The sequence below is a fragment of the Cervus canadensis genome, chromosome 1, assembly GCF_019320065.1.
Source record: "Cervus canadensis isolate Bull #8, Minnesota chromosome 1, ASM1932006v1, whole genome shotgun sequence".
NCBI lineage: Eukaryota > Metazoa > Chordata > Mammalia > Artiodactyla > Cervidae > Cervus > Cervus canadensis.
The window spans coordinates 16935821-16952013 of record NC_057386.1 but is presented as its reverse complement, the minus strand read 5'-3'; the positions used below and the strand labels follow the sequence as shown (position 1 = coordinate 16952013).

At 35.7% G+C, this 16193-nt stretch overlaps 1 protein-coding gene across 5 annotated transcripts in view; it reads right to left on the bottom strand.

Annotated features, from left to right (window-relative positions):
* Positions 1-16193, bottom strand: part of NSF (N-ethylmaleimide sensitive factor, vesicle fusing ATPase) — a 146608-nt gene that overhangs the window by 125283 nt on the left and 5132 nt on the right. For all 5 annotated transcript variants that reach the window (XM_043465965.1, XM_043465978.1, XM_043465958.1 and 2 more), the window contains exons 2-3: positions 2589-2674; positions 544-643 (exon numbers count right to left, since the gene is read on the bottom strand). In XM_043465965.1, coding sequence (XP_043321900.1) covers positions 544-643; positions 2589-2674 — 186 coding nt within the window. The remainder of the gene's footprint in view (positions 1-543; positions 644-2588; positions 2675-16193) is intronic.

Sequence of the window (16193 nt, the reverse complement as noted above, 5' to 3'; positions counted from 1 at the left end):
AGTTAGGCTCCTCTGTCCATGGGATTCTCCAGGCAAGAGTAATGGTGTGGGTTCCCATTTCCTTCTCCAGGGGATCTTCCTGACTCAGGGATTGAACCCACATGCTCCTGTGTCTCCTGCACTGAAGGCAGATTCTTTATCACTGAGCCATCGGGGAAGCCCTACTCATATCATGTTCTTTAGTCTAACATCATTGTATTTTAAAAATGCTATTATTAGATGTTAATTTTAGATGTAAGTGCTATTTTTATATATTCTCTATTACCCTGAGAGCTAACATTAAAATAACTTGACACTGTCTGATAGCTAACTGAAATCACTGCAGAATTGCTCTTTTTTAATTAGGAGGAAAAATCAAGGCAATAAAAGACATATGGTAGAAACTGGCAATTAAGAATTTATCTTTAAATTCCTTATATAACACCTAGATGGTTTTCTTCACTATGAATCAATATCATTACAGGGTGATACAGCTTGCTTTAAGTGAATTGATTCTTCTACGACTTTCAAGATTAGAGGAGAATAAATTCACATCCTAGTTACCTGAGGTAAGCTGAATGCAATGCTCCCTGGAACCACAGATGGGTGGGTCCTCAGTGTAAATGTGTACCTGTGGTTGGGGGAGGTCCTCACAAGTACGTGCCTACAAGACAGAAACACAGTCAACACTCCATGTCAAGGGAAATAAAGAACATCAACTCTAATAAGCTCATTTCCAACAGATGATGCTTGATGAGGGCCAAGTGAAAACATGGCATTATATGTCCTGAAGAAATAGGACCACAAATTTCATTTCCACAAATTGTCAGCAATTCACAATGTGTTCTAGGCGTAAGGACCACCTTGGGCCAAACAGACATCAAGCAGAATCAAGAGCAAGTTCAAGAGAGTACATGCCATCTGAAACATCAACCTCATTACATTTACAGTTACATAAAATTGAAGGCACTGATTTACCTGATACTAAGTAAAAATTAGATCAATTTCCTCTCCTGAGAATTATTTCACATACTAACTAGACTAAAGGAAGAAGAACCAGAAACAGAGGAGCCATGGCTATGGCAGTCCAAAAAAAGTTAGTTTTTAGGACTATTCCTTAAATCTCTTTGCAGATTTCCACAACAGGTTGAAATAATAACAGCCTATAAAATTTAAAAGGTGGTAAAAATGAAAAATTTTCATGAAATATATCAGCTTTCATATAGATATCAATATTTACTATTTCAAAGCATTTTGTTCTAATTCACCCTGCTCAGAAGTAAACACAAGTAAATAGGTGAAATATAGTTATCTCATGATAAATCTCCTATACCAAGAAACTCACAAGACTGTGTAGGAGACAGAAGCTTCAAACTCTTGTTACAGCAACACTATCTTTTAGAATATTATAATTTTAAAAAATATTAATGGCTAACATTTCCATACATCATTTTGTCAGTAGGACACAAGTTCCTTATATCCACTATATTTTAAGTAACCCCATCATGTGTACAGTGAACACTTGACATGTGAAAGAATTCCATTAGCAAATTCTCACACTGATTATATATAATATACAGTCCAGTTTATATCTAAAGTTTTGTGTCACAGAATTTTTAGGATTGGAAAGAATGGTAATACCATCATGTAACGTAGCCCTCTACTCTGAGGGCAAAAACCACAAACAGTTAGCAATTCTAACTCTGTGAAACTCATGTATTTCGAAGATAGTTTTAAAAACAGAAAAAGGCTCAGCTAAAATCCCACTTCCTTCCTCATTTCCCTAGCCTGCCTTGTGGTACTGACCCTTCATATCCTTATTTCTACCAACCTTAGAAGCACCATGGACGGCACTGAACTTGATAGCATGGTACCCAGAAGTTCAGGCAGTGGGTGATGTGAACGAATTGAAATAAATGACAATAAATCATGCTGTATGACAGAAAATAACAAAATTCTGTAAAGCAATTAACCTTCAATTAAAAAATAAATAACTTTTTTTAAAAATGACAATGAAAAATGCTTGTTAAAGATTCTACAGTTGTTCCTCTTCCAATTTTCTTGTCTCTGGGGTTGTCAGAGTAACAATGATTAAACAGCTAATATTTGTTAAGGACCTACTAATGTGGTAGGCACTGTTCTAAGTGATTTATTTGTGTAACTCAATATTCACAAATACCCTGAAGAAGATGGTATCATCATCCCCATTTTACAGATCAACACACTGAGGCACAGTCAGGGTAAATAACATACCCACAGTCACCCAGTTTGTAATAGGCAGAACCGGGATCAAAACACAGACCATCTGACTCCAGAGCCAAAAACCTAATGACTACGCTATATAATGAGTCATATAACCAGTATGCTTAGCTCTGCTAGGAAAACCAATGAAAAAATAAAGTTAGAAAACTTTAGACTTAGAAAACACTGTATTTACCAAAATTTGATGCAGTACACAACTCTTTTTCATCTCTTCCATTTTCCAATTCAGCAAGAGGAATTAAAAGACTTACACTCCAACGTCCCCCCTTCCCCCCAAAAAAACGACTCTTGACAAGTTTCTAAAATACCACTTTGCAGGTAAGAAGAAAATGAAGTCAGATACTCACTGGCCAGACTGGAAATCCTTTTCATTCACAACTGCGCAGTTAGTTAAAGATAATTCATCTGTAGGACATCTTGCAGCTTGCATACTCTATAACAATCAATGATTAGGGAAACAAAATTAAGTCACCTTTTATATCCTTAAAGAATATGTTACGCCTTCCTGTTCTCTATTTCCCATTACTTGTAATAAACACAATGTTTTTGACTCCTTCCTCTGTGGTAATAGCAAACCCTGCCTTTCAGAAACTGTTCCTTTCCCATTCCATGTGCTCCTGTGGGCCTGCCAATCACAGCACACAGGTGATCATCAGAGTCCTAATCCATCCATGGGATTTTACATAGACAGGTGCTAGAAGACAGGCACTCTCCCTTGCATCACCACCACATGAAGAAGGACTTTCTGCCCTGAAAGAATAAAATTACCAAAGAGAAAGCAAAGGCGAGGAAGACAGACACCTTGAAACTCAGACCTGACAAAAAAGTTAAAGCCCTGGAGACCAGTTTTGAAAGCTGGCTGAGTCAATAAATTCCCTTTTCCTCAAGCTTACTTGAGTTGGGTTTTCCATTTCTTCAAAAAAAATAAAAGATTCTGACTGATAAAAATGCAATTAGATAAATTTGATAGTGTATCATGAAAAAGCATTTCTTCATAAGAGATCCCAAGTAGTATGAACCATATCTCCTGTAGACTAATAAAAGCTATCTTCCAAATATCTCCCAACAGAAATAATTAAAGGTATATTTAAGATAAAATGGCAATTAACTGTCCTTTTGGCCAACAGCTATGAGAAAAACATTCCTTCATATAATGACTGTAACCAATAATCTTTCCTCCATCCTCTAGGGTTTCCTAGTTAGTGAAATATGACAATCGTAATCCGTTTATGACTAAAGTGCTCATTCTTCAAACATCAAGCCAAAGCTGATTCTCAGTAAATTTGTCTTCCAAATACAAATTTATAAGGGGAAATAAATTACTCTGCTTTGCTTTGGTTTGAAACTAAAAGGCTAGTTTCAGTATAGCCATCCCAGCCGTTCAGAGCAATGGAACCTAAAGTGGGGCATGTGCACCTGAAGAGTTTGCAGGATAACCCTTTGGGGTATAATTTAGAACATGACACAAATAAGGTTTAGGTCACAAGTATTCTTTCCGAATGAGACAGTATTTCTGCCCATAGTCACAGTCTGACCAGCCACCTGAACAAAATGTGCAGACCTTGTTTCCCACTCACCCTGGGGTCTCTCTCACCTACAAAAGCTTTTTTCTCTTACATTCTCCTCTCTTCCCTAACTCTGAGCCCCGTGCCTAGTCAACTCCTACTTGTCCCACAATTTCTCAGCTCAGGAATTATATCTTTTAGAAGACCTTCCTAAACACCTTCCCCTTCTGGAAAGACAAATGTCAAATGGAAGAATTTAATAGTTTTACTGTCTGTTTATACTGCATGAAAGACAGAAGATTCTTAAGGATTGAGACTGTACCCTGTTCGTGTTTACAGTTCCCAATGCTGAGACAGGGCCTGGATACAGTTAGTGCTCATCAAACGTTTGTTGAACAGATGAACTTATGGATCAATACAATCTACCTCAACTGCAAAATAAACAATTCAAAGAACATGGATGCAAAGGACATTTCAAGGTTATTTAGGAAGTGATACAATTAACACAGAATTGATACACCCAAAGTTATTTAAAAATTTACAAAATGCTAATTTAACCTTTTCCTTTGTGAACTTGCTTTCTTGTCAAAGATTTGGTGTCCTTTAAAAAAGAGTGAAAAAGTCTGTAGAAATCATCTGGCTGGGTAACTGAAACAGATGCTATGAGCAAAAGGCCTCCCTACTGGAATCTAGAAGCATCTGTGTTTTTATGGCAAGCCAAGCAGGATATCTCATTTTCTCATCAGAATATAAGTCCCTATAAATAGTAGCTGTTTACTTATCACAATAATGCCAAAGGAAAATTACAGTTTTTCTAATACTGACCTTGCCTCTAGGAAAGAACGACAAAAGCACAACCACAATGTCCACATAACTACTATGAAATGAACATATTGAAACTGACAGGAAATTTTAGTTATAAGTTTAACTATTTGAGTTACTAGAACATTTTACTGTCTGAAGACTATATATTCCCTAATAACTTGAAATGTAAAAAATTATTAATTCATTGCTTCTCAAAAGTATGAAAATCTCAACAAACCTTTAAAGGAAACTTTAGCCGAAGTAATTATATCATTGAGCTTCCCTGATCTGCCTGCAATGCATGGGACCCAGGTTCGATCCCTGGGTCAGGAAGATCCTCTAGAGAAGGGCATGGCAACTCACTCCAGTACTCTTGCCTGGAAAATTCCATGGACAGAGGAGCCTGGAGGGCTACAGTCCATCAGGTCGCAAAGAGTCAGACACAACTGAGCGACTAACACTAACTAACAAATTACATCATTACTCATGTGAGAGCCTTTAAAGTATAGGAAGAGAACTGGCTTCTTCTCATCCAAAAAAAAAAAAAAAAAAATTGGGGAAGGGTGTAACCAGGACTCCTCTGGACAACACTGCAGTTTTTCAAATTTAAATAACATACTTTTGTCCAAAGGTTCACTTTAAAAATTAGATTTTTAAGTATATGCTTTATTTTTTACTGAAGAATTAGTAGGGCAAAATTAAAAAGGAAAAAAACAAAGTGTGCAGTACCTGATTAAAAGTACCTCATTACAAATAACTGCAACACTCATGAATCCACTGGTCTTCTCTGTGGTGCTTCAGGCCTAGGTTACATGTCTCCAGAGACACAAATTCCTCCACAGGAAAGGGAAGTAGGACAAACTATATGAACCTGCTCCAGAGCCAGCTCAACTAACAAGTCTCACTCAACTATGTGCTTCCTGAAAAATAACATTTTAGAAATGTACTGTGCAATAAAATAACCACTAGACACGTTATTAAAATTAAAACTAATTAAAATTTTAAAATTCAGTTCTTCAGGTGCACTAGTCACATTTCAAGAGCCACACATGGCTATTAGGGATCACTACACACAGTTTCACTGGACGTTGCTAGTCTAAAGCAGTGTGAGAAAGGCCATCAGTAATACCTGTCTTCAGGCCTATGGAATCACTCTGCTATGACTCCTGAAATAATAATTTCTATTAAAATTCTGAAGTTCTGCGGGACTAGAAGTGATAGGCAGACATAAGTCAAACTTGTATGTCCTATAGTAATCTTGCAGAGAGCCTGTTAAGAATACCCTTCACGTTATCCATCTCAGACTAGTAACTATTCATATAGATTAACCTCCTGACATCCCATAGGGCCTTACAATTCCTTTACAAAATTATATTGGGAAAAAAAAAAAAGAAAAGAGTTCCCGTTTTGATATTCGAAAGAAACACACACACAAACACAAAGGAAAATGTAAAAAGCTGACAGCACTAAATACTGGCAAAGATGTGATGCAGTTTCTTAAAAGGTCAATGTGCCCCAGCAGATCTATCCCTAGGTTTTAAGTCAAGAGAAATGAAAACGATGACTTGTACACAAATGTCCACAGCAACTTTATTCATAAATCAAAAATGGAAACAACACAAAGATCTACCAGCAGTTGAATGGATGAACAAATTGTGGCACAGGCATACGATGGATACTACCAGCAATTAAAAAGAAACTACCTTCTGATATACGTAACAACATGCGTAAACCTCAAAACATAATGCTGAGTAAAGCCAGATGCTTAAAAGAGTTCATCCTATGTTATTTAAGCCTCATCTTATAATCAGATGAAATCTTAGAAGAGACAAAATTAATCTAGAATAACCATATACACACAAAATCAGTGATTGACTGGGATGGGGGTGAAATGGACAGCAAAAATGCAAGAAGTAATTTTTTGAGATAGTTCTATGTCTTCATCATATTTTATTGTGCAGAGGTTATACCTCAATGAAGTTGAGAAATGACGGTCTGATTTTTTTTTTTAATGGTTAGGCAATCTCCAATAATTCCCATTGCAAAGATGGTATAAATGTTCAAACTACAAAATATAGTTTGGATACAAGATGCCTACACTCATGCAACAAAGACCTAATCAAGAGACCCAATCTCTTGCCTACTGAAAGAGAGAGAGCTAGGTTTCCAGAACAGACAGTTCCCTTTCCAACCAGGTCTCATCTCAACTGGAGAAATAATAAACTAGGAGAATAGCCAGATCTACCTCTAAAAGGCCAGTCTAAGGTTACTGACCATATTGGCCTGCCAGTCCTGGGCACAGGATATAACAAGAGGAAGTATAAAACCTACACTCCTGTGTGTGTCTCATACTAAGATTGGCCATTCTTCCTCCTGAGAAGAGTTAAGACTTTTTTTTTCCCCTGTAATAATTCTTCTTTAAGAGGCAAGAGAATTTGATCTAAAGTTCTACTCTCCCTCTGGACAGGAACAGAAACATGAGGACATGGGAAAAAATACACACCTACCCAAACATACACCAAGAGGATTAAAGGAGATACTATGATTTACCTGGTACAGAGTAAATACTCAATAAATCTCAGCTATTATTATTATGACTATCATAGAGATATGCAATAGAAAAAAAATTCACAACCTAAAGCTAAATAAATGCCATGAATAGCACCATGGTTAAAAGCATTACAAGTATGCAGCCATTTAAAAGGTCAAGGTACCTCTGTATGTACTGACAAGGGGAATATCCACAACATAGTGCTAAGTTTTAAAAAAAGTATAAAACAGTATTATAAAATAGTATGTAGAGTATGGTTTTTAATAAAAAAAAAAAAGACAGTAAATTGTTAACAGTAGTTATCATTGAGGTGAAACAAGAAGGTATAAGTGAAACAGCTTCACTTTTCAGAGTTCTGAATGGTTGGAACTATTTTTACAATAAATAACCCTTATCTTAGAAAAATAATTCTAAATACAAAGAACTTTTACGTACAAAGTCATCCTCTATGGCATTACTTTACAGTGATGAATTAGAAGCAAATTAAAAGTCCTATTTCAAAGTGATAGCTATGTAAACTAAAACTTGTCTACTTCATATCAGTTCACCTCAGTTCAGTCGCTCAGTCGTGTCCAACTCCTCGCGACCCCATGAACCGCAGCACACTAGGCCTCCCTGTCCATCACCAACTCCCGGAGTCCACCCAAACCCATGTCCGAGTCTGTGATGCCATCCAACCACCTTATCCTCTGTCGTCCCCTTCTCGTCCTGCCCTCAATCTTTCCCAGCATCAGGGGCTTTTCAAATGAGTCAGCTCTTCACATCAGGTGGCCAAGTATTGAAGTTTCAGCTTCAATATCAGCCCTTCCAATGAACACCCAGGACTGATCTCCTTGCAGTCCAAGGGACTCCCAAGAGTCTTCTCCAACACCATAGTTCAAAAGCATCAATTTTTCTGCGCTCAGCTTTCTTCACAGTCCAACTCTCACATCCATACATGGCCAAGGGAAAAACCATAGCCTTGACTAGATGTAGGCCAAGTAATGTCTCTGCTCTTTAATATGCTGTCTAGGTTGGTCATAACTTTCCTTCCAAAGAGTAACTGTCTTTTAATTTCATGGCTGCAGTCACCATCTGCAGTGATTTTAGAGCCCAGAAAAATAAAGTCAGCCACTGTTTCCACTGTTTCCCCATCTATTTGCCATGAAGTGATGGGACTGGATGCCATGATTTTAGTTTTCTGAATGTTGAGCTTTAAGCCAAGTTTTTCACTCTTCCTCTTTCACTTTCATCAAGAGGCTCTTTAGTTCTTCTTCACTTTCTGCCATAAGGGTGGTGTCATCTACTTCATATATCCTCATAATATTCAAATCACAGAACAGTATACATATACGTGTATGTTTATGTATACACACGTATATAAATTTTACTTTACAGTTTGATATTTTTAAGTATAGCAAAGCAATTAAATAAAAACACATCAAAATGTAAAAAACAACTGTGACTGGAAAATGGGACTGCAAGTGATTAATTTTCCTCTTTTCTGCACTTTCCAATTTAAAAAATAAATAGGTGTTACTTTACCAGCCAAAGTAAAAGTTTTTTATTAAAGTTAACTGATGGTATATTTCATTTCAGATCTTTGTTTCTACACAGACAGTGATGACCTCATACATTAGGAAAATAACTGTAAGGATGCTGTCATTATTCATGAAAATATAAGACAAGGTCTCATAATTTATTATTGTGTTTTTTCTTCATAATTAAACCATGTTGGTTAAATCTAGTTTTCTTTGACTACAGTGTGACAAGGACTTTTGTCCATAAATTAAGAAAACATACTTTTTATTAATAAGCTCAGTAAGAAATTACAAAATATGCTCTGAAAGACAGAATCTTTTGATAAATATACAAAGAGTCAAAGTTTTATTTATACTGGGCAGATTAACCAATGATTCAGCATTAAAATGAACACCAAATCATAAACTAGTTAACTGAGTCCTTGGCTTTGTGAATAATTTCCTCTCCATGACTGCATTAATTTGTGAAAGTTCATTAACGCCTCAAAACACATTACTTTAAAATTTGGAGAAGTACCTGGAACAATATAACAGGCACTCAATAAATATTTGTGGAATTTAAAAAAAAAATGTTTGAGAAATATATCTAGAAAGTTAATCAATATAAGATCCATATGAAGAAAACCAACAGAAGCACATACTGTAAGGATATCATCAACTCCAAATTAACCTATATGTGTAATGTAATTATAAGAAAATCCCAATGGGACTTTAGCAAATTCAATCTACATTGTAACTGGCAAAGTAATAGTAAGTAGTAGGCAAAATGAGAGGGCAACAAAATTTTTTCTAATTTGTGAAAGCTGCCAAGCAAAATTTGAGAAAGAATGAGACTGGCCCTACTAGACACACCATACACAGTAACTAAAACGATGCAGTGGAATTCCCTGGCAGTCCAGTGGTTAGGATTCTGTGCTTTCACTGAGAGCTTGGGTTCCTGGTTAGGAAACTAAGATCCCACAAGCTGCCTGGTACAGTTCAAAAAAACCACAAAAAAATACGTAGTACTAGTATAGAAACAGTTCAGTGAAGTAGAAAAAGCAATCCAGAAACAGAACCAAGCAAGAAGTTAATAGGTAAAATTTAGAAACAGTAGAGGAAAGCTGAACTATTCAATAAAAGGCATTGAGACAACTGATTATACACTTGGCGGCTGAGGGAGGGGGGCAGTGTCAATAATAATAATAGCTAATGTGTTTTGAGAGTTTATTACATATGAGGCACTGTTTTAAAAGCTTTACACACCTGCAAACACCCTAGCTCACAATTCTCTTTCCTACTGCCAAAATCTAAAGAACATTATTTGCCTCACTCTAGCTAACATTTTTGTTTTCTCATAACACAAGAATATTACTTCTAAATGATTTTTTGAACATGACTCATTCTGAATTTTGTATACTTAGAAGAGGGGGAAAAAAAGCCTAATTTTAGGTGAATAAACTAAAAGATTGTGTTTTAATCCCACAGCTACCTCTAATTTGACTCAAGTCCATAATGGAGCGCCACTTGCTCTCATTCAAGGATCACAGCATCCTCTTCTTAACCGTACAGAAGCATCTTAAGGCACACATCTCACATGTGCAGGGAGGTGGAAAGCCTCACTTCAGTGGGTTTAGTATACCTGCCATGCGTGTAATGATCACCACTCTCTAATTCCAGGACACTTCCAGCCCTCCAAGAAGACACCCTGTACCCATCAGCAGTTAGTCCGAATGCTCGCCTCCCTCATTCCTTGGCAACCACTAATCTATTTTCTATCTCTATGGATGTGCCTATTCTGAACATTTCATATAAATAGAATCATACAATCTGTCATCTTTGTGACTGGCTTCTTTCACTCAGCATAATCTTCTCAAGATCATCGATGCTGTTGCACATGATGGCACACCATTCCTTTCCAGGGCTGGATCATGTTTCATCGTATGAATAACCCACGTTTATCTATATTAGCTGATGGATAATTTCCACTTTTTGGCTACTATGAATAATGCTGCTATGAACATTCATGTACAAGTTTATCTATGAACATACATTTTCAATCACTTGCTGGACTTGCGGGATCATTCTATATTTAACTTTTTGAAGAACTGCCAAACTGTTTCCCACAATGGTTGCACCATTTCACATTCCCACCAGCAGTATATGAGGGTCCCAAATTCTCTACATCATCACCTTTTTAAAACTATAGCCATCCTAGTGGGTGTGAGGTAGTATTTCACTCTGGTTTTGATTTTTATTTCTCTAATGACTATGATGGTGACCATGTATCTTTCATGTGCTTATTGGTTATTTTCACATATTATTTGGAGAAATAGCTATTCAAATCCTCTGCCCATTTAAAAACTGGGTTTCTTTTTATTGTTGAATTGTAACAGTTTTTTATACATTCTGGATACTAGACTTTTATCAGACATATGATTATTAAATATTTTCTCACATTTTGTGGGCTCTCCATGTCTTGATAGTGTCCCTTGATATATGAAAATTTTAAATTTTGATGAAGTTCAATTTATCTAAAAAAAATCACTCTCTTGTTTCTACCACCAGAGATAGAAATCAAACAGATGAGTTTAGCCTGCTGAAAATTTTATATAAATGGAATCACTTCAGTATTCGTGCCTGGAGTATCCCATGGACAAAAGAGCCTGGTGGGCTATGGTCCATAGGGTCACAGAGTTGGACACTACTGAAGCAACTTGGCATACCGTGTATTATTCCACGTCTGACTTCTACCCTTCAATATTATGATTACAAGACTCATCCAAGTTTTGGCATGTAGCAATAGCTCATTTTCCTTGCTTTTTATAGTGTATAATTATATGAATATGCCACTACTATTTATCCATGAGTTGTTTCCAGTTCTTAATCATGAATACTGTTGCCAACAATATGTTCATACATGTCTTTTGAATAACATGCCTATGCATTTCTATTGGATATCTATACTATATATATATACACACACACACACGTGTATACACACATATATACATGTACACACACACTCCCCTACCCCTACCCTCTCCAGTAGAACAGCTGGATCACAGGCATACAGGCACATGTTCAGCTTTATGGGAATTTTGCCTAAGGTATACAATGTGGGGTTCTGATACAAGTATACCTTGCATAATGATTACGGTAACAAGCTAATTAACAGACCCATCAACTCACAGAGTTACCACTTTGTGTGTGTGGTAAGAACTCTTAAGATTTATTGTCTTAGCAAATCTCAAGAATACAATATTTTTAAAATTAACTGTAGTTACTATGCTATCTAGTATTTCAAGGTCAGTCAGGGTACCTGATTCTTGAATCAGGAAATAACTTGTGTTTTCTTAAATGTTTGAAAATTGGATATAGGTGAAGGTATTAAAGGAAAGAAAATTCAATAACCCTGAAATCTAGAAATAACAAGGTTGAGTATACATTTGGAAGGAAATCTGGGGGGCGGGAATCATCAACAATTTGTAAGAAATTGAATCCAAGAGCTTACAATCCTAAGTCAATGGCCCTCAACTTAAGCATTCTCCAGAATTACCTACAGAACTCTTAAGGGATTGCAGGGGCCCCACCCCCAGAGTTTCTAATTTAATCAAGGTGGGGGGAGAATCTGTACTTCTAACAAGTTCTCAGGTGATGCTCATTAGCTGGTCTACAGATTCTACTTTGAGAATCAATGCACTAAGAGAAGCAAACTTAAAAAAAAAAAAAGGTTCATTTCCTTCTACAATAGAAGAGAAGATAATATAGGAAAGAAGGCTTCAATAATGCTCTTTGTCCATTTCATCCTTTACCTTGATAAAAGTTTATAATTAAGTTTACTATGATGCTTGATAAGTAGTAAACTGATTCAAAGTCTATTAAACAAAAAACTTAGACTTCATAAATGAAGATCAAAAAAAGGACTTTATTGGAGGCCAGCAGCTCTTTAAAATTAGATCTGTGCTATATTACTAATAACTTAGGTAACAGAATAAACAAGAGTATTCAGCAGCTTGGCAGAGAACATAACATTAAAATACAACTACAAACACAATAAATAAATAAAAATAAAATACAACTACACAACTTGTCCAAAATTATAATTTACTAGGTTAATCAGAAACAGTCATTCATCCATTCAACAATCATTCCATGCCAGGTTCTGTTCTAAACAGTGGGATCTAAGTTTGCTATCATCTCACAAAATTTTGTCAGTACTATTCTCCAGGAGAAAAGTAACTAGGATAACTGTTTTAATCTCCCAAAAACTGGTATTTTTTGGAAGACCCATAATTAGTGATAATTTCTAGTTTCATTGTCTAGTTAAGAAAATGTTCGTTCATATGCATATAACACTAAAAAACACTTTACACTCAAAAAAATTCCACCAGTGATGGGAATTCCCTAGCAGTTTAATGATAAGGACTCCCCACTTTCACTGCTCAGGGCACAGGTTCAATTCCTGATGGGGGAACAAAGATCCTGCAAGTTGCTTGGCCAAAAAGTAACAATAATAATTTTTAAATTTAAAAAAAAGTGAACGTTGGATTTCAAAAATGACAGCATATTTGCTACTTTAATAATTTTCCCATTTTCTCGTACCAAAGATCTACATAGCTAGCACAAAATACATCAGAACTTAACACTTCATTCCGAATTTAGCAAAGGACCAAAACACTCTGCATTACTCATAAACAGCTGATGCTAATTCACTTGATTTCAAATCTATAGAGCACAAAGTTGCAATAAATTATTAGCACTTTTTGGCTGCATGGTTTTAAAAAAGGAAGGAAAGAGGAAGCGAGGGAGGAAAGAAATCAGCTTATCAGCTTCTTAGAGTAAGTCAGATCAGTTTTACTGAAATGATCTTTATACCTGCCACAGTAGAACGTAAGGAAAAAATATAAGTCAAAAGTAATGGCAATAAACTTAAACATAAAAAAATTTAAAGGACTGGGTTGCTCCTAAAATTCATATGGAAAAGGGCCAAGAAATGCCAAATGAAGTGCGGCTAACCCTACCAGATAGCAAGAATAATTTTAAAGCTATGGCAATTAAGACACTGGTAGTGGTGCACATACAGACAAAGAGAACAATTAAACAGAAAAGAGTTCGGACTTAGAGTGGATATGAAACAGAGGTAGCATTACAGATCAGTGGGAAAAAGGATGGACTCAATACATGATATTGAGACAACTGGTTATATATATGGAGAAGATAAAATTAGCTTAATTCACACCAAACACAAAAATAAATTCCAGATGAATCAAACACCAAAATATGAAAAACAAACCATTAAACCTTTTCAAAGCAAATCTTTCTGACTTCAAAATGGGAAAAGATCTTAAAACATATAAGCACACTAATACACAGAAATTAAAAATGGGTAGTTATAACTACAATAAAATTTAAATCTAAAACTCGACATACATGAAAAGATCATTACTAAACAGCCCAACAACAACAAAAAATGGGCAAAGGATAAGCAAAGGTAATTCACAGAAGAGGAAACTCCAATGATGAATATGAAAAATGCTCAATCTCACTAGTAATTAGGGAAAATTGCAAAATTTAAACAACAATATTATTTTATACCTATCATATTGTAAAAATTAAAATATCTCAATATTAAGTGCTGGAGAGGACATGAGGAACAGGTAATCATATATTGTTGGTAAGAACACAAACTTGTATAACTAGGTAAAGATAAAGGTAACTGATTACCCAGCAATTCTATGTAGCAATTCTACAAACAGGGTATAGATCCATGTCTCTAGACATATTCTAAAGAAATTCAACATACATATGCAAGGAGATATAGACAAAAAATATGTATTTCTGTATGTATGAGTATTTGTACCAGAAGAAATAAAATTTGAAAACCACCTAAATTGTCCTCTAAGAAAACAGATAATTGTGGTATATTTACAAAATAGACTACTACACAATAAACATAATTAACTCTACATAATTCCAACATGACAATCTCAAATGAAAAAATTCAGGTTGCAGAAAGAGATATACAATATAACACCATTATATACATTTTTAAAACACACAAAACAATATATTGGTTAGGGACACAAACCTACATAGACGTGAACAGAAACGATTTATATCAGCTTTAGGCTAGTGGTTATTTCTGGGGGATTAAAAGATACAAAGCAAATATCACAATATGTAAAAACTTTTACAATCTGGGCAGTGAGTACATGGATATAGGTATATATTATTTGCTGTACTTTTCAGCATACTTGAAATCTCTTAAGATATATATGACTTATTCTTGTTTAAAATGCACAGAGCTAGAAATAGTTACAGTCATGCAAGGACTATCTAGTTTGCATCATAAAAAAATTAAGTAGGAAATCATGCCTTTGAATCACTAGGAAACTGAAGGCAATGTAAGATGGGTCTCAGAGCCCATTCAAGGGCATTAACACTGAAGCATGATCAAGGACTTCATTAAGAGATTTTCCCCTAATACACCATAACCAGAGTATGGACCCTTCAGAATAGCATGACAGCAAGCACCTAGTGCATTGACAACACAGCTGCTTCCAAGAGTTCACTGTTCCACCAATTCAAGAATTTCCAGCAGTAAAATAATACACTTTCACCTCACACCTTTGCACTCTGACTTAAATACTTATAAAGAACATACCCACCTTAATCATCAATTCCTCTGGGTTTCAGAAAGAAGCTATCTGATAGTGCTGTAAAGAGTTCAATTTTGTTTTCTAAAATGTACTACTTTTGAAGATACTTAATAAAATCACAAAAGTGACACACAAAAACAGTAACTATTGCATACAAGATTGCAAAAAGATGATATGCTTTGGACTGCAAAACTCTGACTTAGAAATGGAACGATGAGACATTTTAAATTATTTGTTTTGACTTGTGGTACTGCCCATGAACTGTCCCTAATTTACCACTGTGTTCCAATCTGAAGGTTGGTTTTTGGTAAAGATGTCATTCACCCATAAAAATGTTATAAATGGTTAGGTTTCTGGACTAGACTACAAGAGCTCTTCCAATATGCTAGGCTGACCCGGACCAACAGCCAGATGAGGTAAATTCCACTTCTAATGTCTTTCTAAACCCTTTTCAACACCTAAGAGTGTTCTCTCCCTTAGATTCCTATTTAACATTGTCTTGCTCCTATTTCTTAAAACAAATTACCTCCACTAGATGTAAGGATTTATGAAGAAAACAATCCATTGGTTTTATTCTCCTTAATGCATGTATATTTTCAGAAAGGGATTGCTAAATCTCAAATATGTGAGATGTCTAGTAATTTTAAAAGATAAGAGTACAGGGGACTTCCCTGGTGGTCCAAGGTCTAAGACTTGGTGCTCCCAAAGCAGGGGGCCAGAGTTCGATCCCCAGCCAGGGAACTAGATCCCACAAGTTGCAACTAAAAGCTCTTCCATGCTACAACTAAAACTTGATTCAGCTAAATAAATAAAATCTAAAAAAAAAGAAAAAGAGTACAAAAAAGTTCAGGAGTGGTTTGAGTGGTAGTTTAAGGGACCTGGCATGCAACACCAGAGGAACTTCACCAACTAGCCTCTCCCTACCTAGAGT